Source organism: Phoxinus phoxinus, assembly GCF_949152265.1.
Source record: "Phoxinus phoxinus genome assembly, contig: scaffold_107, whole genome shotgun sequence".
Classification (NCBI taxonomy): domain Eukaryota; kingdom Metazoa; phylum Chordata; class Actinopteri; order Cypriniformes; family Leuciscidae; genus Phoxinus; species Phoxinus phoxinus.
The window spans coordinates 1-26,904 of NW_027639407.1; the positions used below are offsets into that span (position 1 = coordinate 1).

Here is a 26,904-nt window from a genome sequence, read left to right on the forward strand (position 1 = left end):
TATAGCAGCGTATACTTACTGCAGTCCACATATAGCATTAGCAAGTCACAGAACTCATTCTATACTATAACTTCTATTACTTACAAATTGTAGTCCATTACTGATTCCAAATTACATGACTGTGACAAAATGTCATTTTAGGTAATAGGTCACTTTAGGTGCCGGTAATGACAGGTTCCTCATGCCGGGACTCATCAGAACCTCATTACTTCACAAGAAAAGGCCAGAGCGTCTTTAATTTATCCTGTTGCCTTAAAAAATAGTGTGTAGTTCGAAGTGTGACATTGATGTTATTCCTCAATGAAGCAGTGCACGTTATATCACTGGGTGTTGAAAAACGTGCTAACCCTCGAGTGTGTGACACTAATGTTCTTCTAAGCCTGCGAGGGACGAGTTGTATATGCATGCATGCAGCAAGAGCTGGTTTTTGTTCAGTTGCTCATTCTGTGTTTGATTTTATTGTGTATGTTTATACTGTTAGCTTTTGTCCTGTAATAAATGAAGGCTGGTTATCTGTCATTCAAAACAGTTGCAAGCAGTTGTTGCTAATATAATGGGATAGTTCCCCCCCAAATTGAAAAGGACCTCATGTATTTACTCTCAATGGTCTCTATTTTGTTGTGTACTGATTTGTTTACCATGTTTTCCAGTATTACAGCGACAGCAGCGAGCATCGGTGCAGCCGGGATCCCACAGGCCGGACTGGTCACCATGGTAATAGTGTTGACATCCGTAGGACTGCCCACCGATGACATCACTCTCATTATCGCTGTTGATTGGGCCTTGTAAGTATCGACATGTGCTGTATATTTTTAGACTTTCACGTAGAAACCTCTTTTTTATCAGTGCAGTGTTAGGCAGTTCACAGATGTTTTTGCCTTCTACTGCGCTGCTTTTCCATTCTTTTTCTTGTGCTAGAAAAACATATTTGAGCATTTGGTTGTAATTTTCCCATCATGCTCTATTTTTATCCATCATTTGTGTCTATCTATTTGTTTTATCCATCAGTGTTTGTCAAATACATTGAAGGGGACCTATTATGTCGTTTTACAAAGTCTTCATTTTGTTTTTGGGCTGTACTAGAATATGGTTTTATGCTTGAATGTTCAAAAAAAAAAAATTTACCTCGTCTCTTCCCCGTATCGGCGTGCGTTTCCAGAAAGCATCGTTAGCCAACTATGGTCGCAAGTTCCATCATTACCAGGAGGACTTGACATTTTTCAACTTCAACTTTAAAAAAAATTCTCACCAGCCACTGTGGCTAATGGTTTTCCAAAGTTACTAGCCACTCAGCATTTTCACTGGCCACAATTTTGACATCGATACCATGCGGGAAAACTGCCATATAGATATTTTAAATAATATCTCATAATTTGTCAGCAGGAATATTAGGCTGCTGTCACTTTAAGACCTGACACACTGGTCCATTACACTGTTACACATGCGTTTTATTTCTCAACTGTTTACATTCACTTAACATAGCTGACTGTGTTTACGTAAATACTTGTCAAGACCGGCATTTTGACATTATTTAGTGTGTATTTGACTGTTGTGCGTACCTGCTCTACGCTCTGCGAACCCCGAAGTGATGTAAGAGGGAACTGGCGATTTTAATGATACATCTGGAAATGAAGCAAAAACATTGAGAACAAAAATAGCAAAGTAGACTTCAGATGCCATGTTCATTATTTACAGCAATAACCTTGATTAATTAATTGATGCAATTACTCTACCACCTGTGTGACGTCATTAACTATTGTTGATCCAACTTGGTTCGAATGACAGATGTGCGACAATTACGTTTTCGGGAAACAGTCGTGACTAGCTAGTTAGTTTCTCCAACAATGCATTGTACCATGGTGGTTAAGCATTGAGTTGTCGTTGCACGAGAAATGCACCCTTGTTTAGTTCCTGTCTCTATAAGCCCCTCCTTCTGAAAAGCACACTGTGCTCTAATTGGTCGGCTGAACCGGTGTGTTGTGATTGGTCGAGCGCTTCGAGTGTTTTTGGGAAATGTCCCGCCCCTTACCATAACCGCCAGTTTCAACACACTACTAACTAACTCAACCAGGCCCCGCCCCTTTATTCTGCGTATGCATTATTTAAATGAGGAATATTGTGACGTGTTCGTTCCCGGAAGAAAACTCAAGACTACAATGGAGGTGTTTCAGGAGTTCAGAAACAGTCACACTGATATAGAGAATAACTCCCGCTGGAGGGACTTTGTAACTTTGCAGAGCTTTTTCATCCTCAAACTGCAACATTACACACTAAAGAAAGATTTATGTGAATTTTAACATCATGTTTGTTTGTCCTCACCTCTTCAGAGACAGATTTCGCACCATGGTCAATGTGATGGGAGACGCTCTGGCCACAGGAATCATGGCCCATATCTGCAGAAAGGATTTCATCAAAGAGGGAGATGGGGTGAGTTCCCTAAAAACATCATATCATTTCTGTACAAGAATCCAGCACTCTGTAAAGTCTCCTCCAGCACATCCCAAAGTCTTTCAATGAATTTAAGCTCTGGACTCAGAGGAGTCAATTCATGTGTGAAAATGATTCTTCATTCTTACACAATCTGAGCCTGATGAATCTTGACATGGTTGTTTAAGAAATGAAAAGCTACACACTCCATCACTCCAAAACCCTTCACTCCATTAGGGTTAGAAGAACTGTTCCCAAACATATAACATGACAGAAACAGAAGAATCACTGCAATAATGATCCAATCATAGACTCTTAAGCATGTGCTGATCCAAACAGCGACTTTTTTTTGGGCCGGTCAGTGTATGATGAAAAATTATGAATGCAAAATGGGAGCATTTTCTCTAGTGCTCTATATAAGCGAATGTAATGTATGTATTGGATTTAGATGCAACAGAACGTCTTCAGGAAACCGTTTCCACACATTTTCCAAAGCAGCTTTACAAAATATAGCAGTTCACAAACCCCACAGAGAGGACACAATGGCAGGGAAAAACCTTGGGAAGATCGAACTGCACAATACAACATATCTAAATAAATACATAAACACAAAGACTGAGTTTGGTCCTCCCAAGGTTTTCTCCTCTCAGTGGGGTTTGTGGACACTTTATTTCAACAATTTCTCAAAATTAGAAGTTGCATGGACACAGTCCTCACTGAATATTTAACACAAGTTCATGTCTTTGTCAGTGTTTCACGAGGACAGATATAAGTGTAATCTTAATTTTACAGCCACAACGTGATAATGACAATGAGGGAGATGTGAATAGAAAATAAACATGTTTTGTAACTGATGCACATGGTTCTCAATAACACAGGAACACAGGGTTTCAAAGTTGTTTCCATGACAATAGGAAGGGTTACCTGATTCATAACTCGTGCCATAATCACAAAGACATCTCAAGGGTACTGTATTGAAAATCATAACAAACTAAGTAATGTGTGGAGAGTTTGTGATTATTGCATGTGTAGATAGTCACGACAAGTTAGAAAAACTTTCATGGACACCGGACTATTTAGTTTGAATGAATATCTGAACATGCAATATATCAAAAGGAAGAACAGACCCTCTGCTTTTAAACACACAAACACTAAATCTAGCTTCATGCTTTCTTTTTTATAAACAATGTGGGTAAGTTTAATTAAAAAAGGCCACATTTTGAACAGGCATAAGAAATGATTTTGTTGCTTGTTTCTGCTTCTTCTTCACATGTTGTTTGATCAGGAGATGCAATACTCTTTCAGAAGACCTTTTTGAGAAGACATTTAATATGCTTTGAAACTGCTAAATAGTTTGGGATTTTGTAAATAGGACAATTATCGGGCTAATTTAGAGTTAGAGCTGATTTTCTGTTTTCTGTTATATTGCACTGGCTTTACAGAAAACTAGTTAATTCTAGTTAAAGTCTATTATAGGCTATTTTAAAAAAGGAGAGGAGCTCTTCGATATGTCCCGCCCTGTCTTCCTGTTGCAGTGGAAATGACATCAACACATTGAATAATGCTGTGTGTTTCAAGGCACTTCGGTGGGCCTTTAAAGGCACATTTGACATCTTTCTTTCTTCTGATCACTATGATCAATCTCTCAATATTTTTTCATAGAACCCTATCGTGGATTTTTTTCTTTTGCCACTGGAGCCAATGGTAATGCAAAACATATATTTGAGTAGTTTTCATTACAAATGGTTAGGGAAAAATACCATTCATCTTCATTTTTTGCTAAAAATGACTGAAGGCATATGTACACCATATGTTGGGGGCCGTTTCTAATTATTCTTCAGGACATGCGAGTGCTTCTGTGACCGTGATGATCTCATTTTTCCACTCTTAGTGATTTAGCAGACACTTTTATCCAAGAGCCACTTGAAGTTCAAGGACTATTTAACTGATTAGTTCAAGAGCAAAATGATGAAAGCTTATTTAACCCCTTTACCACACCACCAAAAAGTGCCCTCACTACATCATATTTGCTTGGATTTCATGGCAAAAATAAATAAATAAATATTGTAGTCAAATCAAACGTGCAGTGTTCATGTTAACAAATGAAACTCTAACTGATGTGAAACACACAGCCGAATCATAGCCATGCTGATATTGCAGTAAATGCAAATATTGCTTAAAAACTTGAGTAATCAAATGTTCATTTTGAGAAATTCATATATTCTTATAAAAGCAAATATGGTATGCATTAAAAAGTCAAAACCTTCCACTTGATAAATAGTTAAATATCAAATATAATATCTGCACTACTGAAATATAATTTTTGGTTCTGTGGATGTCAGCTCAAGTGCTGCTGTCATTAAACCAAATGTAAGGTTTGCATTTTCAATTTGAAATCATTGCTTGAAATGTCATGCTCATAACATTAGTTAACATGAACTAACAATGAAAAACACTGCAGCATTTACTAATCTTAGTTAGTTAATATTAATTTTAACGCATTTTATCTGTTTACATTTGTTGATGCACTGAACTGCCACGAGCATGAACATTTTTATTATCTAAAATTAACAAAGGTTAATAAATGCTGTAAAATATATATTGTTCATGTTTCCAGCCACCTATATTTATGTGCATTTTGGGATATCGCATAAAAAACACTGGATGGAAATGCGCAATAAACTACAATGGAAACACGCATTTGCCAAAGAAATAACTCGATGCGCAACAAAAAAAAGCTCATGTGACTTTGCCTCAGCAGAGGCTGTGATTGGATAACTGGACGGACCAGCGGACCAATTACATCAACCAATCAGTGTGTTAAACCAATCAGAGTCTCATCTCCCAATCCCTTTAAATGCCAGTTGCGCTCGCGTCATGGTGGATTCGCTATATTTACATGACGGAATTTGAGAGTCGAAAGACCGACCGCTTCTCCAGATCGCAAACGGATCTGCTCGTGCGTGAGGTTAAAGTGCGCAAGCAGAGCATCTACGGGACAAGCCGGATTCCTCCATATCTTTATGTACACAATAATAATATTTTACATTGTTATCCATTTAATTTTAAGATTTGGCATGTTTGTGTGCTGCTGTGCATCCCTGTGTTTAATAAGCAGAGTGTACGCGCGTTGTGGACCCGCCCGCCTATAGGCGCACATTACTAACGCACTCTTTAAAGGGATACTTCACCTCTGGAAAGATAAATGTGTATTTAAAATGGGTCATTTATGTAGAAGAAATGTGAAATTATTTTTGAATTTGGGGCCTTCTAGACTGAGAAAAGCCAGAAAATGTATTTTTGGCTTATGGGGATGAAAGACGCCCATTGTGTCCAGGATTCGGCTTTTGCGTTCTACAGTCGCCATTCCTCATGTTTACTGTGACGAGCAGGACGAGACTGACGGCCGCGGGAGAACGACGCAAGGCCGGTGGCGTGATTACTGATGAGCGGCGCCTGTGACGCACCGGTCTCGTCTCGTATCTCTCACGGAGGAGCGGGAATTTTCTTAGTAATGTTAAAACGCACATCAACCGATCACTTGTTTAGCGTTCATGTAAACACTACATTCAGATTCACCAATCGTGATGAATTCAGTTAGATTGAAACAAAAGGTGTGCATGTAAACAATGAATGCGACTGCAGAAAGCAAAAGCCGAATCCCGGACATTTTGGACGATCTCGACGGCTGGACATAGAGGATGGTAACCGCTACTACTCAGCTTTCTCCACAGAATAAGAAACTGTTAGCTTAGCTTCCAAATAAAAAATGGCTGACACTATATGTACATTCTGTGAGTGAGATCCCTCCCTCTATTGGCGGGTTGAAAACATGCGGAACAGCGCATTCTACTGGATAAATGATGAGCTAGTGTTTGTAGTCTTACCCTTATTCAAAGAAATTGGACTTCCTGCTTTTTATGACGCCAGAACACACCTCGCTTTCAGACCAGCAGCCCATGGGCGCACAAATGGGCGCAAATGCATTTGCTATTTAAACAACATGACGCAGGACGTGAAAATGATAACTGCGTCGGGCTGAAACTAGCAAAAGACACTTGCGTCGCGCCTGACGCTACATTGCACCGGGTGTAAGATCCGAGACCTTACTGTAAACTGTTACATAGATTTCATTCGAACAAAGCAATAAAATTATTGTTTCATTTGCCTTTTCATGTTTCTCCATAGGTCCCTCTCATCTGCGAAACAAAGCCCGCGACTAACCCGGGTTTGCCAAACTGTCAGCAGAACAATGGTAGTTTTCAGCCCCCGCCACCGGAGGGCAAACCCGAGCACATTCCTCCAGATGTGGCCCGTCTCATGCAGCTGGAGGAAGGGGTTCGTCCACCACCTCCAGATCGGAAAAAACCACCCGTCCCACCGCGCCACCTGAAACACAGAGACAAGGAACATTGTGCCATCGATATGAACGGACTCGAGACTAACGTATAGCGACCATCAAAACCTTTCAGGGCGCAGACTGAAAAAGAATCCACGTACACGGGAACGGACGACATGTATTATATCCTTTCCGTTTTTCTCTGACAGTCATGAGGCGACACATGGTATGATCCTGCACATATGGGCCAATGCCACAGTAATGCCACTGTTGGCAGCACATCCCAGTTGACCCAATCAGTGCATTAGATAATGCCAGGGTGGAGAGAGAAACCAGGTCACCAAGCCAGCCTGTTTCTTTGGGTTCAGAGAGCGAAACTTGTCCTGTAGCTCAACAGAAACGTGATTCAAGACTGTCAAAAAAGCACGAGTGAATTGTAAATACAACATAGCTATGTACTCTTATGCGGTGTGTTTTTTTATTTCTCAAGTTTATATATAATTTTATATCTTATATTCGATTCTTGTCTCTTTAAGCAAGCCTTGTAAAATATTGTAAAGATCGCAGTTGTGCGTGGAAATCGACATTGAGTGTGATGGTGAATGTTTTATGTTATCGGATGCACTGTGAAAAAAGATTTTCTTGCTCAGTATTTTTGTCTTGTTTTCCAGTACAAATATCCAAACATTCTTAAATCAGGATACATTTACTTGAGAAGCAAAATGACATGAGATAATTAGACTTGTTTTCTGAAAAACTGAAATAAACTTGTTTTCCCTTTCGGTTAAAAAGCAGAAAGAGCTTTTTTTCTTTGTTTTATCACTTAATTTTGATAATTTTTTAAGCAAACAAGATTTTTAACAAGTATTTTGCTTCTCAAGTAAATGTATCTTGATTTAAGAATGTTTAAATATTTGTAATGGAAAACAAGAGGAAGAAAATCAGTTTTTCAGTGGACATTCTCCTCTCCTGTTCTTGTGCGAAACACATCTGGGTCGGTCCTGCTGTAAGCGTTCAGCGAATCATTGCAACGACTAATTCAAAAAGCACTGAGGAAACCACTTTAGGCAAGCAGTGCTAATAAATAAAAGTGTGATCCCAGTCATATATGAGCTGTGAAATTGCTGTATGATTATTCAAAAATAAATATTGGTATGTAATATAATATACCATGCACATATCAGAAAGTGAGCTAAATTAGTCCAGAAACTCTACGCAAGTATGAAAACCCAGAGAATTGTTTGCGAGAAACTGAACTTACATGAATCTGTCTGTACATTTTAACCTTTATAAGCTTTTCCGTAATTTTTGAACGATTTCATATCATTTTTACAAAAATGGTTAACTCTATCTGAGTGCTTTAAAACTTAGTGATGTTTTGAATCTGAACAAACATGACAAGTCATGTTATTTTTTCTTTAAAAAAAAAACAGATGGCATCGATCTGGACCAAATGCACAATAAATGTTCATATGTTTTCTAAATTCGTATATGTAAGCAATACTGAGAATAGTTGCACTGCATTATGAATAGTTTTTGGCACATTTCAAAAAGCAATGATGTGTAAAATCATGCATGTTTGTGTTCATGTGCACTGGTTACAAACAAGTTACCTTCATATGTCTGTGCCAATAAACTGGATGTTTATAGCCAGCTACCTGAAAATTACTTGTTGGCAGCTTATCAAAACTCATTTACTGAGCAAGACACTTTTCTTCTATTCTTCTAGACATTTTATGCTAATGGTTACTATAGAGTGCACCTTATTGGCCTCTGCGGTTCCGTGAAGAACCTTTAACATCCAAAAATAAAGGTTCCAAAAGAATGATTTTTGCTGCAATATCATAGAAGACCCATTTTGAGTTCCAAAAAAACTTTCAGTGAACAGTTTTTGAAAATAAGCTATTTTTTCTTAGTGTGAAGAACATTTTAATAATCTTAAGAACCTTTTTTGATTATAAATAACCTTTTGTGCAATGAAAAGGTTCCATGGATGTTAAAGGATCTTCAACCTTTGATACCTATGAAGAACCTTTATTTTTAAGAGTGCAGATTCTTTATAACTGCAGATTTTTTATAATGAAACAAGGTTCTTTAGATTATTAAATGTTCTTTACCTTTAAAATAAAGGTTCCAAAAGGGGGTTTTCACAGTGATGCCATAGATGAACCATTTGTGGTTCCCCAAAGAACCTTTTCTATTATAAATAACCATTTGTAGAATGGAAAGGTTCCATGGATGTTAAAGGTTCTTAATGGAACCATCAATGCCCAATAAAGGATACATTTTTTTAAGACTGTGGAATCTTTGCATTGCACAAGATTCTTTATAATGAAAACTGTTATTTACAGTAGACTACACTCTTTAAAATAAATGTTCCAAAAGGAGTGATGCCATAAGAAGAACCGTTTTTGGTTCCCCAAAGAACCTTTCAATGAACCATTTTTTTAAAAGTAGTTTGAAGAACATATTATGTTCTAAAGAACCTTTTTCCAAATCTAATCTTTGTCCAACCTAAAGAACCCTTCTCCACTATAAAGAACCTTTGGTAGAATAGAAAGGTTCCATGGATTTTAAAGGTTCTTCATGAACAATTGATGCCAATGAAGAACCTTTAATTTTAAGAGAATGGTTACTTTAAGAACTTTTTAAGCTGTGTTCACACTTGGCATGATTGGTTTGATTAAATCGAACTCTGGTGCGATTGCTTTCACACTAGCACTTTTGGTGTGCACAGGTTCGAATGACATCAGAGTTCGGTTCGTTTGGATTATGTGAACGCTGTCTTCCGAACTCGGATGCGCACCCGCGAACCGTACTCGAGTCCGCTGGTCTGGGGTACGGTTCATGTGAACTCCAGTATGGTTCGCTGCTGATATAAACGCAATCGTGCCAAAAATTGCGGAAGTGAACCGCTATTGGTGACGTAAAATGTGGTCGTATAACTTTTGCGGCGGACAGACACAAGTGTGTTTCTGTATCTTTTCTTTGAAAACAAAACCAAAGGTTAAAAAAAATAAGAACAAATGTGAAGCGAGTTCTATCCATTTTGACGCCGTTTCATTCATAGCGGTTACCAAGCAACATGATTACGCGCCAGCGCCAGCTGCAGCTTGATGACGCAAGCGTATCGCGGTTCGGATACAAATAATATAATGTGAACACAGTCCATCACGGGCAGGGGAGGGGGGAGCAATCGGCAATCGAACCAATTGTGAAAGCGCCCTGCAGTACGGTTCATTTGAATGAGTGTGAACGCTGCCATCTGAACCCTGGTGCCACCAAACAAGCGGACCGACACCGCTGAAAAGATGGCGTCCACTTCCAAACAACATCTGGTGTGGTTCGAATGAAGTATGAACGGACTAAACGGACCAAAAACAGGACGTGATGTCACGAGATGCAACCCTAAAAAGGACAAAAGTTTTTTTCTCGCCATAGTCGTGATGTTGCCCATCACAGTTCAGTACAGGAGTCAGAACCGCGTCTCCTCGCAGCAGATCTTCATTTGTGTGTGTGACGGAGGGATTCCTGCCGCTGTTTTGACTCCTTTACACATTTCATAAGCTCTTCATGAGTTCTCAGCTGGTCAAAATAGCATAATTTGTAGCTACACACATACAACGAGCACATTTATCCCAGAACACAGCATGTTTTTGATGTTCAGTAAGTTCTGTCACGAAATATACGTATCAAAAGCCGACCAATCAGGTTGTGAACATATCCCTATGCCTTTAGGTTCAGTATCTTTTAGTTTCTGTGTAAAAATGCCAATGTGAACGATAAGCGAACCAGGACTAAATGTTTTTTTTTTTGGGGTCCGAACCAAACTAACCGAACTACAAGTGTGAACGCACCCTAAAAGGTTCTTCAGGGAACCTCAAATGATTCTTCTATTACATTGCTGTGAAAAAAACTCTTTTGAAACCAATATTTTTAAGAGTTTTGAAGCAACACTGAGAATCTGCCAGTAGTTGACCTGAAGACAGTTTGGCCAATACCAGCCATATCACCTCTTACACGTTTCGCACTCAGTGATAAAGCATTAGCGCAGATGTAGAGTATATTTCAGGTCTCACTCTGCAGTCAAACGTGTTTGTCGCGCGGTCTCTAATCTCTGATGAAACTCATTTGCGCTGATTACGAAGGCCAGTAAAGCCGTGGCACGCGGGCCGGTTCATGGCCGGCTGCTGTCTCTCTCAGAGCTGATTAAAGCGCTCAGCTTTTCTCATTGAAATATATAGAGTGTCCCATGTGCTCTTTGTGATTAACTGAATTAGGATGAAATCCCTCTCTCAGCCTTTGACATTGATGCACAGAATCTGTTCTCCGTGGATAAACGCGGACGGGGTTTCATGCATGAGGAGAAATGCGTCAGGTTCTGCTCCACCTGTCAATATTTGAATGACAGCAGCTTCATTGGTTGTCTTGTGATCTCGAGTTTTTCATAAGGAAAGGAATTAAACTGCACATCACGCACCTTTTCTCTGTTCAGATGCATCCTATAAACGTCCTGCACGCTCAAGCTGGCAGGCAATGAAATGAATCGTAGTGTTGGACACTGATGTCCATCATAAGAGACACGGTTCCAGCTTGAGGGCAGATATATTGAGCATAGAAACCGCATTATTTAGCTTCAGACTAAAGAAAAGCGGGAGATGACGACATTTAAACAACTTGTGTTATGTTGAGCTCAAGTTTAATAATGGCCATAATAAGACAGCAAAAAACACAGGAATGAAATATTTAACTTAGCTAATTATAAAAGATTCACTGGCCATTCATATTTAAACCAGCTGTCAAACTGTCTCTTGCATTGCATTATGTTGAGTTGCAGTTTCTACAAAAGGAAGGAAATACATTTCTAATTTACTCACCTAATCCCTACTCTCATTCTGCTGGTTATAGCTATAGTGTTATTATACGCAAGACACATTGATGAGCCATCTGTGAACCAACAAATATCCCCACTTCCTCAGATTACATGTGTTCTGTAGATGATTAATGATAGAATAATGATAGAATGCAGTGGATGCATCAAAAAAGCCTTATAGACTCGTGATGATTAGGCAATATGCCTAGCGCAGGCGACTGCAAAGGGTTATTTCCTTTCAAATAATTTATCTTGTTAATAAACATCACTGATAAATGTGCTGTAACACCCAAACCTCACTTAACACAACATGATTAGATTACAAGTAGCCTATGTTTGCACAATCTGCGCTGGAAAGCACATGACTCGTACACAAACCATTTGCCCTAAATGAACAACAATTAATCAAACATTGTGACACAAAAGGAAAAATATCAGGGTTGCTATTCTAAATACGAGTTGGCCTATACTGCAACCAAACACAATCGTGCACAGTTGGAAAATAAATATCAAAGGTTAAACACAATGTGAGAGTAATATCAAAACCTGAAGGCATTTTCCACACATTTATCTGTCACTTGTTTGCAGCTAGCGAAATTAGACATGCTAATGTGTATGACACACTCTTTTCCTGAAAAACACACGAGGTAAAAGAAAATTATAGACTAGGCTACATTAAATAAAGGTTCACTCGGGGAAAGGATAAATATTTTTGTGTGGTGAATTATGAGAGGATGAAATTTGGAAAACAATTAGCCTAATACATTTTAGCATGTGATTTTAATGTTGTGTTCCAGAATCCAGACACTTTGACCCTGACAGGATTTGCTAATGTTATCGCGTAGCCTGGGTTTCCCCATACTGCCTTTGCGCAGCGCGATTTTATTCACGCTGAAAGGTCTCAGCGAGAATTGTCTCAACGAGAATTGGGTCTGGCGTTAGCAAGGCTAGCATATTGGACTAAAACATACTAAATTTACTCACACAGGTGATAAAAACTTCCCAAAAACGTTTTGATCATGTTTGTTACACGTTTGTGGTGTTCCCGATCCAAAATAACATTTTAAAAATGTTGCTTCAGCAACTGACAGCGCTCATCAATGTCAAAATGATGGCCAATCAGATCAAAGAAGGCGGGGCTTAATGTTCACTGAAGACGAGTGTGAATTCCAACGCAACGCTTTTAGTTTTTACAGCGAAAGAGTAAGCTAACCATTTAACATTTGACAATGTGTTTAAGACCCAGAGTTACATACTACAGCGATGCTACTGATTGAACTACTAATTGAAAATATGCAATCATTTAAATTACGTCATTCATAACCGAAGGTGACAACAAGACAAAAAAACATTTATTTATTTTTTGACATGTTAGACTGACAAGAGTGAATGTGTGCATATTATAAAATAAAGAAAAAATAAATGTGATGACTAACTTGTAAGACTAATCCGATAAATGCAACCGGCTGTGCTAATTGAAAGAAAACAAGTTATCCAATATTTGTTGATAAAATTGCATAATGAGAGATTTGCTAGCTATTTTTAAAAGGCCGGTCATTTTTGACTGGGAACAACAAATTAGGTCAAGGATTTTGAGTCCAGCACAAGGGTTAGGACCCTTTTGCTTTTGTCCAATCAACTATAATAGGTTTCACATTTGCTTTTTAATGCCTATTGTTTCACGAGATGCGAGTGCACGATTAAAGGCGTCTGTCTAGCGCGCATTTACATTGAAAAATAATGGGAAAGTAGCTCAATGGAATGGGGGAAAAAAGCATTCTGTGTGACTGCAAAATGTTTGCTGTCAGAGAGAATGTTCAAAATGTTAAATGAAATGCGAGGCTCACTACCTCAAGCTTTTAGTTGAAGGAGAATTAGAACAAATTATACAGTAACTGTGGGTGAGATTTCAGTCTTCACAGGATTCGTTTGTCTTCACATTTGTGTTGCATGTCATGTGCAGTTACCAGTCGCTACACATTCATTAGTTAGACAGGAAATAAACGTGATTTTTTTTCTTCTGGGAACTGGCTGGCAGTTTAAACTCCCTATCTTCTACAAAATAACTTTCCGTTCATTAAACTCTGAAAGCGATTTTCCCAGAAAATCACCACATTCTGCATGAAGAAAGAAGAACAATAAAGCATAGCACAAATCTGTCTGCACAAAAAGTACATGCAGTTCTCAAAACTTTCTGTTCATGATGGAGAAAAGTTAACAGTTGACTGGCTCGATAAGTAGGCTAAGCTGAGAATACTGCTATAATCATCCTTGTATCCTTCCAAACCTGTCTTCCCTTGAGCACAAAACGGGGATTTTTGAAGGATCTTCATGCAGACCTTGAGGGTCCACATCTGCCAAGCAGAATTGTGCAAAATTCAAAACTCTCTTTTGATTCATGAGTGTTCAATTTGAATATAATTGGTCTAAACTGACAGGAAGTTGAATTGAAATGACTGGATTTGGAATTCTAAATAAATTGAACAGGAAATTGGAATTTTGGGTGCATTCTTGGAATTAAGTTCATGTCTGTAAATCTATCTGTAAGGCCTATAAAACCTTCAAACTTGTTGTGCTGTATGTAAAAAAATTTTTTTTTGACTGTACTAAAGCATAAAAACAGCATATGTTTGCAGATATTTAGAAAAAAATGCTAAGTTCATATTCAAGAATATATTCATATTCAATAAGCCAGTTATTCTTACTTTAAAATGTGAGTTCCATGTCAGAATGTGTTTTTGATTTGATCTGTGTGATCCCACCCACTGCCGATTTACCCAATCGTATGTAAACACCCCCGGTTGCCAGTTGGGCGGAAAACACAGCAAACAAACTAGGTCAGAGATCGCAGATTCCAGACAAAAAAAAAAAAAGTATCGGCATCTATCTAAAAATCGCTATGTCCAGAGGAATATTAAAATGTGGATAAATCAACTTACAGTGTAAGACTCGTTGCCTTCCATTGTCAGTTGCGCTCGTTCCTGTTGCGTGTCCTCAATCTGGCAACCCGTCGAGCGTCGAGTCTGAAGAGGAGGCGGCGGGAGAAATAACTCTCTCCAATATTTAGAATTTGGACTGCGGTACCAATTTCAACCACTAGCTGTCAATATTACATACTGCACCTTAAAGCCAACATTAATTTACATTTTTCTTGTTAAAATTACACTTATTTGGGTTGTATGAATTTCACTTTATTTAAATTTGGCTTCCTTCAAATTCTAATTCAATTCCGGTTCCATTTTGCTACATGAGTTCCAATTTAAATTCAAGAATTGATGTTTTAAAAAAACATTCTCAACTGATTCTGAATGTTCACAATCCAGCAGTCAAGTTCCAAACAAACAAACAAATATATCCCGTTATGTTACAAATCTTTCAAAATCATCAAATCTTTTAAATAAAACCCCAAAATTTAAGTTGTTATTCGTGGGAAAACTGTCTAAACATCAAACTATCAATGATATAAAATTTAGTGTTGCACATTGATGCGCCACTTTTGAATCTGAATGAGATTTCTACTTAAATTCAGTCTGTTTAGTTTCCACATGACTTCAGAAGACCTGGTATTCACTTTTTCAGTCAGTCTTCCTTTACAGAAAAAGAAATACTCAGATGAGCCTTTTCTCTGGAGAAAGAAATTATAATTTCATACCACAAAATTGTTTCATGTTTCATACATGTAAACACAGTGAGCAATGAGTCATGAATTAGCAAACACCACCACCAAAAAAAAAAGAAAAAAAGACAACCAATAAAACGTTCCGGTATCCTGCACCAGATATTTACACACTGAATATGAGACACTTGTTTTCTTACTATTGCATCTGATTACAACATAAAGCCAAATGAAAATAAAGCCTTTTTCATGTCTATAATATCTATGCACTCGGATGTAATCTGTAAATGCATTTAGAAATGAATCACACTGTCAGCAGCCAAAATGCATGTATAATTTCAAACTGGTTGTTATTTTTATTTTATTTTTGAGTGAGGGAAAGTTCAGGGCATGAATCATGAATGTTTCTCCTCCTCTTCATCGTACGGTAAGTCCTCCTCTTCCTCCTCTTCTCCTCGGCCTCGGTTGGGAGAGATGTTACCGTGGCCGATGTCCAACACCTGAAGCTTGGACAGGTGAGAAAAAGACTCTTCCGATACTGAATGAACTGAGAGACGATTAAATCTGAGGGAGAAAGAGAATGAGAGGCAGAGAAATAGTTAATGCACTGAATAAAAAAATAAAATGTTGTCTAGTAAATGACTTAAGATGTCTTGTTTCTGAAAAATCTATCAAAAATAAAAGTTGAACCTTAAAACAAGTAAATAGGCCTTCCAATGGGCTCAGAATATAAAATAAACTTTATTCTAGGGTGAAACTACTTTATTTTTATACAGTATTAAACTACAGTATTAAAAAATACTGAGGAAGAACATATTTTTAGTAGTGTGCAAAGGAAGAATCGCATTAAAGTTGATTTTCGAGCATGCCATCTCATTCCAGTTTAGACGGTGAGTGAATTCTCCGAAAAGAGGAGTCGTTCAATCCTGGACTGTTGGATGTTCTCAAATCAAAGCAGGAATTCAGCGCTCCAGCCCATATTTTTAAAAATAGACCAGCTAAATTGCAAAAAAATTACACTGACATGGCTTGTAATGGCTCAGGCATGTCAACTTCCATCGAGTCCATGATGGCGTTCACCTACGCACTTGAGACTGAGTGCTTTATTGATGCACATGAATCCATCATTTTCTTCCATGTTTTTGATTGGTATATCCTGCCGAGAGCGCACAGGACATTATGTACAAGAGACCTGGAATCTGCCTCTCCAACATGAGTATTGGGTTTGGAGAATCAACTCAATATATATATATTGAACAATTTTCATGTTCACTTCCACTTCCGTTCGCTTCTGTTCTTCTGCCAACGTGATTTTTTGATGTACAGAAAATGACAGAACAATGTAGGTCTAGTGACATAAAGGTCTTTTTATTTGATTCCACCAAAACAGAGGAGCAGAAACACAACGACGTCCAAAACCATGCTTCTTTTCACTTTTTAAAGTATTGTGAACACTATAATGTATTGATCACAAAAAAATATTAATTTTTAATTAATTCGTTAATTTTTTTTTTACCACTGACATGCTCTGGTTTGCCTCACACTTTGAAGACTGATTTAAGACATTTATCCATATTTATAAACTTTTTGGCATAAAGCGTTCATTAAAATGAATGCGTTAATAAGAACGCTTGTGTTTTATATAGAACCTCATTGAACCTTTATTTCTAAGAGTGAATATAGTAGTCAACATTATAAAGTGCAACATGGGTAATTACAAAAGATGAGCGTTTATTACATTTTTGATCAAAGTGCTTCCAAGTATAAATTATTAATTTTTATTAATAACATAACTTCATCTTTTTCAGTATATGTGTCTTGTTTTCCACAGTACAAATATCTAAACATTCCTAAATCAAGATACATTTACCTGAGAAGGAAAATGACATAATGATGATTTAGCATAATTACGCTACTTCACGCTTAAAATGGGTTCAGAAAAATATATAGTTTTCTCTTTGAATTAAGTTTATTTTTCTGACTCCACTGGCAAATCGTTTTTTTTCTTGCCTTAAGCATTTTAATACAATTTAAGACTTATCTTAAATAATTTTGCTTCTCAAATAAATGTATCCTGGTTAAAAAATATTTGGACATTTGTACTGGAAAAACAAGACAAAAATACTGAGGAAGAAAACCAGTTCAACAAACTGGGGTCTGAAATACACATATTTTTAATATCCTATAATGTGTTAGATAAAAAATATTGTTCAGAGAGTGACATATTTGTTAAATGTAACATAAAAAGTTGTTTATAATGTTAAAATTATATAGATATAGGACTCTATAAAAACAAAATCTCCTCATCTAATAAAAAACAAACAAAAAAACACACCAGATGAAATAGCAACAAAACTGTTGCAGAAGGAACATCTCTTCTTCTTTTGTAAACACCATCATTAAACCTGAGTCAGCGTATTTTCACGTTGCACCATCACCATCATCACATCCCAGCACCTAAACCAGTCCAAATCCCAGTGCTTCTCATATTTCTGAAAGCAATAATCAGGTCAAGATGGGAAACTATTTTGAGAAATGTTCTTAAAATGCAGCATGTCATTCGCTCCACATGCTCCCCGACTCCGATTACATCCTGAACGCTTGTTATGATACTGTATGATTTTATGGGAAACGTTCTCGCCTGGCATTGTGTGGGAGTTAGTACAGCTGTGAGGGCTTCGAAATAAGTTTATTATAGCGGAGCAGATCCAACAGACCACAAAAATGAATCGCAGAGTTTCAGAAAAAGAATGATCCGATCCCACATGATTAGATGTGTTTGCATGAATTAACAATTATAAAAGCCAACAATGCAAACAAGCCACGTTTACATGAGATTTTGAAGTCATCTGGGTTTTATCATAAACATAAACAGACATGAACACATGCAGACACTGAATAAGCCAACAGAACAGCGATAAAATGTGTTTACATGCAAAGTCTTTTGCATTTCAATATTTTTTCCGACTTTTAACTGATTAAACAACAACATTTAAGATCTTTATACATGTTTTTGTTTTATTAACTGCTCATTTATACTTATAGAAGATATCTATTCCATAATGATTAGAAAGTGCAGAACGTTAATCCAGCAAGGATGCATCAAATTGATCAAAACACAATCAAAATATTTATAATATTACAAAATATTTATATTTAAAATAAATGCTGTTGGACTTTCTATTCATCAAAGAATACTGAAAAATAATGTATCACAGTTTCAGTTTTCAACATTGATATTGATAATAATAAATGTTTATTGAGCAGCAAATCATCATATTAGAGTGATTTCGGAAGGGTCATGTGACACTGAAGACTGGAGTAATGATGCTGAAAATTCAGCTTTGATCACAGGAATAAATTACATTTTAAAGTATATTCAAATAGAAACCAGTTATTTTAATTTGCAATCATATTTCACAATTTTACTGTATTTTTGATCAATTAAATGCAGCCTTGATAAAATATGATTTCGACTGAACGATCGGGACGCAGGCCTCACGACGAGTGAAAGTAAAGCAATCCTCATAATGACGAGACAAAGAGAGAACGAGAGAAGGAGAGAAAGAGAGTCACCTGAGGAAGATCCCCTTGATGTTGGGTGTGCTGAGGAAGGCTGAGGCGGACACCGAGCTGATTCTGTTGTTCTGCAGGTGGAGGAACTCAAGAGACTCGGGAAGGTCAGGAGGAACGTGAGACAACATGTTAGCGGAGAGATCCAGCGTCTGAAACACACAGAAAACACACTCAGCATCCTCTTTCTCCATACATCACACAATAAAGGCCAAACCTTGAGAACCTGGGTCAAAATTATCAAGTTTTTCTTTTATGCCAAAAATCATTAGGATATTAAAGGTAGGGTAGGTAGGATTTATATAAAAACTTTTTACCAAATTTGATTAAACTTTCTATATATATCAATGCATAATCAAAATGTAAGTACTCTGATAAAAAGAGTATAAAAATCGAGTGACTCTAGACCGTTTAATCTTCATTAAACACAGCTCATTATTTCCATTCGGGACGAATCACAGGATTGGCTTGCGCGACTGTCACTCGACGTCGCCATGACTACCGCCGTTATTACTGGCTCTGCCCACGTGCGCGCAGTCGCGCACCCGTTTTTAGGTGGGAGTGAATGGAATTAATGAGCTGTGTTTAATGAAGATTAAACGGTCTAGAGTCACTCGATTTTTATACTCTTTTTATCAGAGTACTTACATTTTAATTATGCATTGGTATATAAAGACAGTTTAAACAAATTTGAATAAAAGTTTTTTTTAGACAATTCTGACCTACCCTACCTTTAAGTAAAGATTGTGTTCCATGAAGATATTTAGTAAATTTCCTACCGTAAATATATAAAACATGTATTTTTGTGAGTGAATGCAGCACAATCGTGAACATAAATGCACAACTTTAAAGGAGATTTTCTCAATGTTTCGATTTTTTTGCACCCTCAGATTCCAGATTTTTTAATAGTTGTATCTCGGCCAAATATTCAAACCATACATCAATGGAAAGCTTATTTATTCAGCTTTCATATGATGTATAAATCTCAATTTCATACAATTGCTCCATGTGACTGGTTTTGTGGTCCATATAATGGTCACACATTTCTCATTTACATTCATAAGATCAATAACTGGTATTTGTTCTATCAAATTATCTCATTATCAAATCATTGCCTGTCTAACCAAACAGTTACCAGATCCCATTGACTTCCATAGTATTTGTTTTTCCTACTATGGAAGTCAATGGGTACAGACTACTGTTTGGTTACTGACATTCTTCTAAATATCTTCCTTTGTGTTCAGCAGAAGAAAGAAATTCATACACGTTTGAAACAACTTGAGGGTGAGTATATGATGACAGAATTTTCATTTTAAAGTGAACTGTCCCTTTAATAAAGGAAAATCAAACATATGGAAAATGCAAACATAGCACCTAACATATTACATTTCTTCCCCACTATCTCTCACCGTGAGTGCGCTCAGCTCCTGCCACGCTCCCTGGTAGATGGAGTTGAGCTTCAGGTGGTTGTTGGTCAGGTAGATCTCTCTCAGCGAGCTCATTCCCAGCAGAGCTCCTTCTGGTACCTCAGTCATCTGGTTGTCCTTCGCCTTCAGAACCCGCAGGCTCTTGGGAAGCCCCAACGGCAGCGCCTGGAGCTTGTTTCCCGACAGATCCAGCGTCTCCAGGATCCTGAGCTTCCTGAAGGCCTCTCTGTGGAGCTTGGCACTGGTGAGGCGGTTGTAACTGAGGTTGAGCTCGGTGAGTGTGTAAAGCGTGATCAGATCGTTGCGCCCGATCTCGCTGATGTGGTTGTGGAGCAGCATGAGGGTCTTTGCGCGGCGAGGAAGGCCGCGGGGAACTCGCTCTAGGAGGTTGTTGTACATGTGGACGGTGTGGAGACGTTTGAGGCCCTGGAAGGCGGCCGGATGGATGGAGCGAGAGCGGAGGTGGTTGTTGTGGAGGAGCAGGTACTCCAAGTTTCGGATGGGCGTCAGAGCGTTGACTGCGATGCTCTGGATGTAATTCTTCTCCAGGTGAAGCAGGACGATATTGCGGGGCAGCCCGAGAGGAACCATGGTCAAGTTGTTATTGGACAAATCCAGATATTCCATACTGTTCAAGCGACTGATGAGAGAAGGCAGGATATTTTCCATCAGTTACAGCTCAGGGTAGAGTTTGTACAAGATGAAGAAGAAGAGAGCCGTGCAGAAGAAAGAGTGGGAGGTAAATTATGGTTTTTCTTGGTTTATTCAGTCATGCTGACCTGAAGGTCTCGTTGTCCACGCCATCATTACTCAAGAAGTTGTTTTGCAGGTAAAGTTCTCGAAGATGAGACAAATTATCGAATGCACCTGCGGGAATCTTCTCCAGCTTGTTGTTCTGTATAAAAACAGACAAACAATTACATAAACAAAGGTTATTTTTGATTCAGAGATTGTGCACTGAGGCAATTATGTCATTATGTATCTTAGTGACGTGGACTGAAAGTGTTTCAGAGCAACCTGAGTGCGAGTAAACGCTTGTTTTTGTGTAAACTCTTAATTTAATGAGCTACGCAGCGGTCTTACCTTCAGGTGTAGGCGGTAGAGGGCGGTGGGCAGACTTTTAGGGACATAACGAAGGAAATTACTGGACATAATGAGGATCTCGAGATTGTCTGATCCATTAAACATGTTCTCTGGCAGGCCGGCATCCGTTAGCTTGTTGTTATGGAGATACACGGACCTGAAGAACAGCACACAGACCGTTAGCGCTCAAAAAGCAACACTTAGAGCAAATGAAAAGAGCATTTTGGGCTTACTTCAGAGCGGGCTTCTGGCCAAATGTGTTGGGGTAGATTTTCGTGAGCTGGTTTGCAGCGAAGTCAGCGCTGACCAAAGAGGGAGGGAGATGTCTGGGAGCTGCGGTGAGCTGCGAACACGTTTAAAGCATCACGTCAAAACAAGACACTGACAGACACAGTCATGAAGCAGAAGGGGCTAGTTAGCAAATAAAGATTTTTTTTTTAATGATGTTAGAAGAAAGAGCAGAAAGTGATACCAGAGACATTAAAGTAACACTCTGTGGTACATTGACGTTCAATGATGCATTTATTTGAACAAAATGCAGTAAAAACAGTAAAATTGTGAAATATTATTACAATTTAAAATAAACATTTTCTATGTTACTATATTTTAAACTAATTTATTCCTGTGATCAAAGCTGAATTTCAGCATCTCTTCAGTGTCACTTGATCCTTCAGAAATCACTCTAATGTGATGATCTGATGCTTAAGAAACATTTCTGATTATTCCCAATATTAAAAACAGTTGTGAAGCTATATATTTTTGTGGAAACCATGTGACAAAGGATTCTATCATGAATAAAAAGTTCAAAAGAACAGCATTTATTTAAAATGTAAATCTTTTGTAACATTGTAAATGTCTTTACGGTCGAATTTGATCAATTTAATGCATCCTCACTTAATTAAATTATTATTATAATTTTTTTATCATATTGATCCAAAACTTTTGAATGGTAGTGTATGTTGGAAATTGTTTGCCTGATGCAATATGTAAATTACACAAAGAGCAATCAATATTTAAAAATATTTGACTGCAGAAAGCTGATGTTGACCAATCAGATTCAATTCAAGTCTATACCGGTATATATATATCACTATATTGTAACCTAGGTATTGATATAATATATATCCAGGCAGTTTCTTTTCTTTCTTTCTTTTTTAACATGTACATTATATTTAAAAAAAATAAAAAATATATTAAAAAAATATATTTTTATTTTTATTTTTATATATATATATATATATATATGTATATATATATATATATATATATATATATATATATATATATAATGTACATGTTAAAAAAGAAAGAAAGAAAATAAACTGCCTGGTCATATATTATATCAATACCTAGGTCACAATATAGTGATTTTAACTGCAAAAAATGTCTTCCCCAAAAATATTTAAATTTAAATCATATCACAAAAAAATATTGATTCTTAGGATGTCAATACAGCATGGTGAGGTTAAATATTGCAACACGTTGAAATATGAATTTCCCATCCTCCAGTAACCAGAAGCGTACCCATGCATCGCAAAGAAAAAGCACACACAACAATACATTGATCTCCATTGTCATTTGCTGACGATTCAACTCTAACATGCTCAAGGAGAAATACTTTATGTTCAGTGAAAAAGCACAGTTATGTGTGTTAAAGGAAGTCACGGACCATGAGCCGCTAAAAGAGCTGAAGTGTGCGATCATGTGACCGGAGATTGAAGAGGACTGAAGAGAGATGGCATTCACAGATCCTTCTGAGCGCAACAGTGTGAAGCCAACACAATGAGAAGAGAGATAATGTGAGCTGAGAGCTGACAGAAGACACACGACCAACTTCACGAGCTTCAGAGACTGCAAAGGTCACACCATTCTTGGTGTTATTGTCATGTATGGCCATTAAAAATAGGCAATGAGCTTTAATGATGCGTTTCATTATTTTTATATCCAGATTTAATATATGCACATAGTACTTTGACTTCACAGGCTTTTCAGAGATCTGAGGCCCAAAACTTACTCTACGCAAGTGTGTGAATGACACCTCAAGCTAGGAAAAATATGCAATGCAAGGAAAGTTCATGCTGCACTTCTAGTGTTGCCTCAATGCAAAAACCGGCTGCACATTAATAGACCGAGCAGGCAATTTCCATGAATGGTTGTGCAAAAACCAGCAAAGAAACTGTTAAAATGTGTGTAGACATCATAGTCAGAAGAATCATACGTACAAGTTAAAAGTGCTGATTATTTCACACAGTGAACATCTAGTTTGCCTAACGTCTCCAAAAAAAGACTGAATATCTGGCATATTGCATATATTTTAATTATTTTATATATTTTCAATGAATTAGATGCCACGAATCCTCAAATATGATCATCCTCATGTGAGGGACCCCCACCCTAAAATTTAAAAGGCATCCATCTTTTATAAACATTCAGTTTATACATTAAAAAAAATGTATAAATCGAAAATTAGTATTAATATTAGTATTATAGTATTATATATTTTTCTACTCACTATATATAGCCTACTGTTCTGTACTACCGGTATTTATTTATTTGTTTGTTTGTTTAATTTCAATATCATTTTATGTATATGAATCAATTTATTATTTAGATATTTTAACCTAATTTAATCTATTTAATAGATTAATAACTTACTAATATTTTTTATATTTTAATCCGATTTCTATTTATTTAATTTTTAATCTATTTATTTAAATATTATTTTATTTCTTTATGTTGACAGTCCCTGGACCCCAGTTTGAAACCTCCTGTTTTTAAGCACAATGCCAAACTGACTGATTATCTGTTCTTCACAATCACTCCAAACACTGACTCAGTGCCGCAAGAATGCACGTAACAGATCCAATGGGATCAACGACAAACATTCCCATCGGCGCGTATGTTTCTAGCATTTGCTTTGGCTTTCATCGGTGCGTCTTTGTCTTACTTTTCTAGCGCGGCGGTGAGATTACACTAAAATCTCAGTAGGATCTCTTTCTCTTCCTGTTATCCTTTTTTTAAGTCCATCAGCTACAAATCTGTCCAGCACCCGCTCTGGAGGTCGCCGGGACCGCTTTAGCTCCCACAGCTGGGTGATTAACAGGGAAAAGCTGGCACGGGACGTCCAGAGACCACGCTGTTACCAGCTGGCAGAAGAACAATCCACTGACGGAGCGAGGGATTGTGGGAGCTAAACAGCAGTGACCAAACTGGCTCCCGATAACACGCCGACTGACTGCCTCGTGACCAACATAAACATCCAACTGCAGTTCCCACCAGCCCGCGTTAAACAGACCTGGGAAAGCTCTCGGAAAACAAACGTTAAAACTCGAAAGTGAGTCACTCTCAGGGGCCGTGATTGAAAAACCTGGCCTTTAACCCTGGTTTTATGTCGAAACATGACTAGCTCTGCTTTTCTGTGGAGATTGTTATGAAAGGCATGTGCACTCGCCAACTAAAATGTTGCAATTAAAATCACGCCACAGCAAATCTGATTACATGATCAAACACAGGTTTGGTTTTTAGCACAACATGCTTAAAACCTTGAGAATAAAAGGCGTAACTTGACTAAATGTGCTCCAGATGTGAGAATCATAAATGATCAGACGCCTGCTGGACCATAAAAAGGGGTGAAAAAAATTCAAAAACCACATACTGTATGCTGACAGCCATTGAGAACAGTTTAGCAACCACAAACACAATACTCTGGCAAATACTATAGCCTTGTGACAATGATACAATTAGTAGATAAAAAAATGACATGTGGTGGTATAGTTTCTTTCTTCTCTTGAACACATAAGAAGATATTTTAAAGAACGGTTTATGGCACCGATTGACTTCCATAGTAGGAAAGAAATATTCTGGAAGTCTAACTGTCTGGTTAGTTACTGACATTCTTCAAAACATCTTCTTTTGTGTTCAACAGAAGAAAGAAGCTCATACAGGTTTGGAACAACACGACGGTGAGTAAATGATGATGACATTTTAATTTGGGGTGAACTATCCCTTTAAATCAACTTAGAGAGATTGAGAATGACTCACCTTATTATTTGCCAAGTATAAATAACTCAGCTTTTCCAGAATATGAAAACCTTCATCGTCAAGGCCTGCACACACACACACACACACACACACACACACACACACACACACACACACACACACACACACACACACACACACACACACATACTGGTACGGGTGCTTTATAAGGACTTTTCCCCCTAAAAAGATCCATCCTGGTTTATGGGGACCCACCTTTCCCTTTGTCATAGAGATTAATAAAAAATATTAAACTGCTCCTTATGGCATGGGGTAAAAATCTGACTGCTCAGAATTTAATTCTAATGAAACAGTCTGGTAATATGAAGACCTGACAAACTAAAGCACTGTAAGGACAGGGCAGGAGTGGGCGTTTCCTGATTCAATTATGATTTATGAGGACTACCCTGGTTTATCTGGACATCACTCACATACACACACACATCTGACCATTAATTATGAGGACTAACCTGGTATAACCTGGACTAACTTTACCCATGAGAGTGCCACATCACTTAAGTTTGTTTCAATACCAGCATATAGAAAAACAAAACAAGAAATTATCATCAAATTGTTCACACTGGCTTAAACTTTAAGAGAGATTTCAGAAAACTAACCTGAGTTTGTAATGTGAGATTTAACAGGTGTGAAGTGAGTGAAGAGCAAAGAGAGAAGAGGGAAAGTGAAATACGGAAATATTTTAGCTTTAAAAATTAAGAAAATAAAAAACCAAAAGGAGTTTACACTATTTAACCATCACTGACAAATGCATTCACCCACAAGTATTTTTCATATTTGAACCTTGAATGTCAGTCTTAATTTATTCATTAGATTTTAAGAAGTTTTGTCTAAAGATAGTTTTGAATAAAGCTAAATATTTCCAGTTGATTGGGTTTGGGTTTTGTTAATGTGAAAAGAGAAGATTGTTCAAGACTTGGTATTAGTATCTAAATGAACATTGCTGACCATTTGGGTTTAACTGTACATCTGTAACCATATGAATCATGCATACACACACAACCCTAACTAACCCTTGATTATGAGGACATTTTGGGTTTAACTGGACCTCTCACACACACACTCTCAAACACCTGACTAACCCTTGATTATGAGGACATTTTGGGTTTAACTGGACTTCACTCACACACACACTCAAACACCTGACTAACCCTTGATTATGAGGACATTTTGGGTTTAACTGGACCTCTCACACACACACTCTCAAACACACACAAACACCTGACTAACCCTTGATTATGAGGACATTTTGGGTTTAACTGGACCGCTCACACACACACTCTCAAACACCTGACTAACCCTTGATTATGAGGACATTTTGGGTTTAACTGGACCTCTCACACACACACTCAAACACACAAACACCTGACTAACCCTTGATTATGAGGACATTTTGGGTTTAACTGGACCTCTCACACACGAACACCTAACTAACCCTTGATTATGAGGACATTTTGGATTTAACTGGACCTCTCTCTCACACACACACACACTCTCAAACACCCGA

General features: G+C 37.6%; 2 protein-coding genes and 1 long non-coding RNA gene across 3 annotated transcripts; 1 reads left to right on the top strand and 2 right to left on the bottom strand.

Annotated features, from left to right (window-relative positions):
- Window positions 1–588: 588 nt before the first annotated feature.
- Window positions 589–8,459, top strand: LOC306994250 (excitatory amino acid transporter 5-like; the record flags this gene model as incomplete). The annotated part of the gene is made up of 3 exons (XM_079639858.1): window positions 589–785; window positions 2,328–2,427; window positions 6,616–8,459. 3 exons carry the CDS (start codon window positions 589–591, stop codon window positions 6,877–6,879), a joined length of 561 nt encoding a protein of 186 aa, XP_079495984.1. The 3' UTR covers window positions 6,880–8,459.
- LOC306994251 lies at window positions 666–11,360 on the bottom strand. The gene is made up of 4 exons (XR_013796644.1): window positions 11,247–11,360; window positions 6,596–6,816; window positions 2,320–2,393; window positions 666–769 (listed from the first exon to the last, which is right to left on the bottom strand). It is a non-coding gene; the product is annotated as an uncharacterized lncRNA (long non-coding RNA).
- A 3,451-nt stretch (window positions 11,361–14,811) lies between these two features.
- LOC306994254 (podocan-like) lies at window positions 14,812–25,610 on the bottom strand (the record flags this gene model as incomplete). Its single annotated transcript, XM_079639861.1, has 7 exons — window positions 14,812–15,819; window positions 18,832–18,980; window positions 20,238–20,895; window positions 21,035–21,150; window positions 21,339–21,495; window positions 21,572–21,681; window positions 25,380–25,610. The coding sequence occupies 7 exons, from the start codon at window positions 25,608–25,610 to the stop codon at window positions 15,651–15,653; spliced, it is 1,590 nt and encodes a 529-aa protein (XP_079495987.1). The 3' UTR covers window positions 14,812–15,650.
- Between the last annotated feature and the right edge of the window lie 1,294 nt (window positions 25,611–26,904).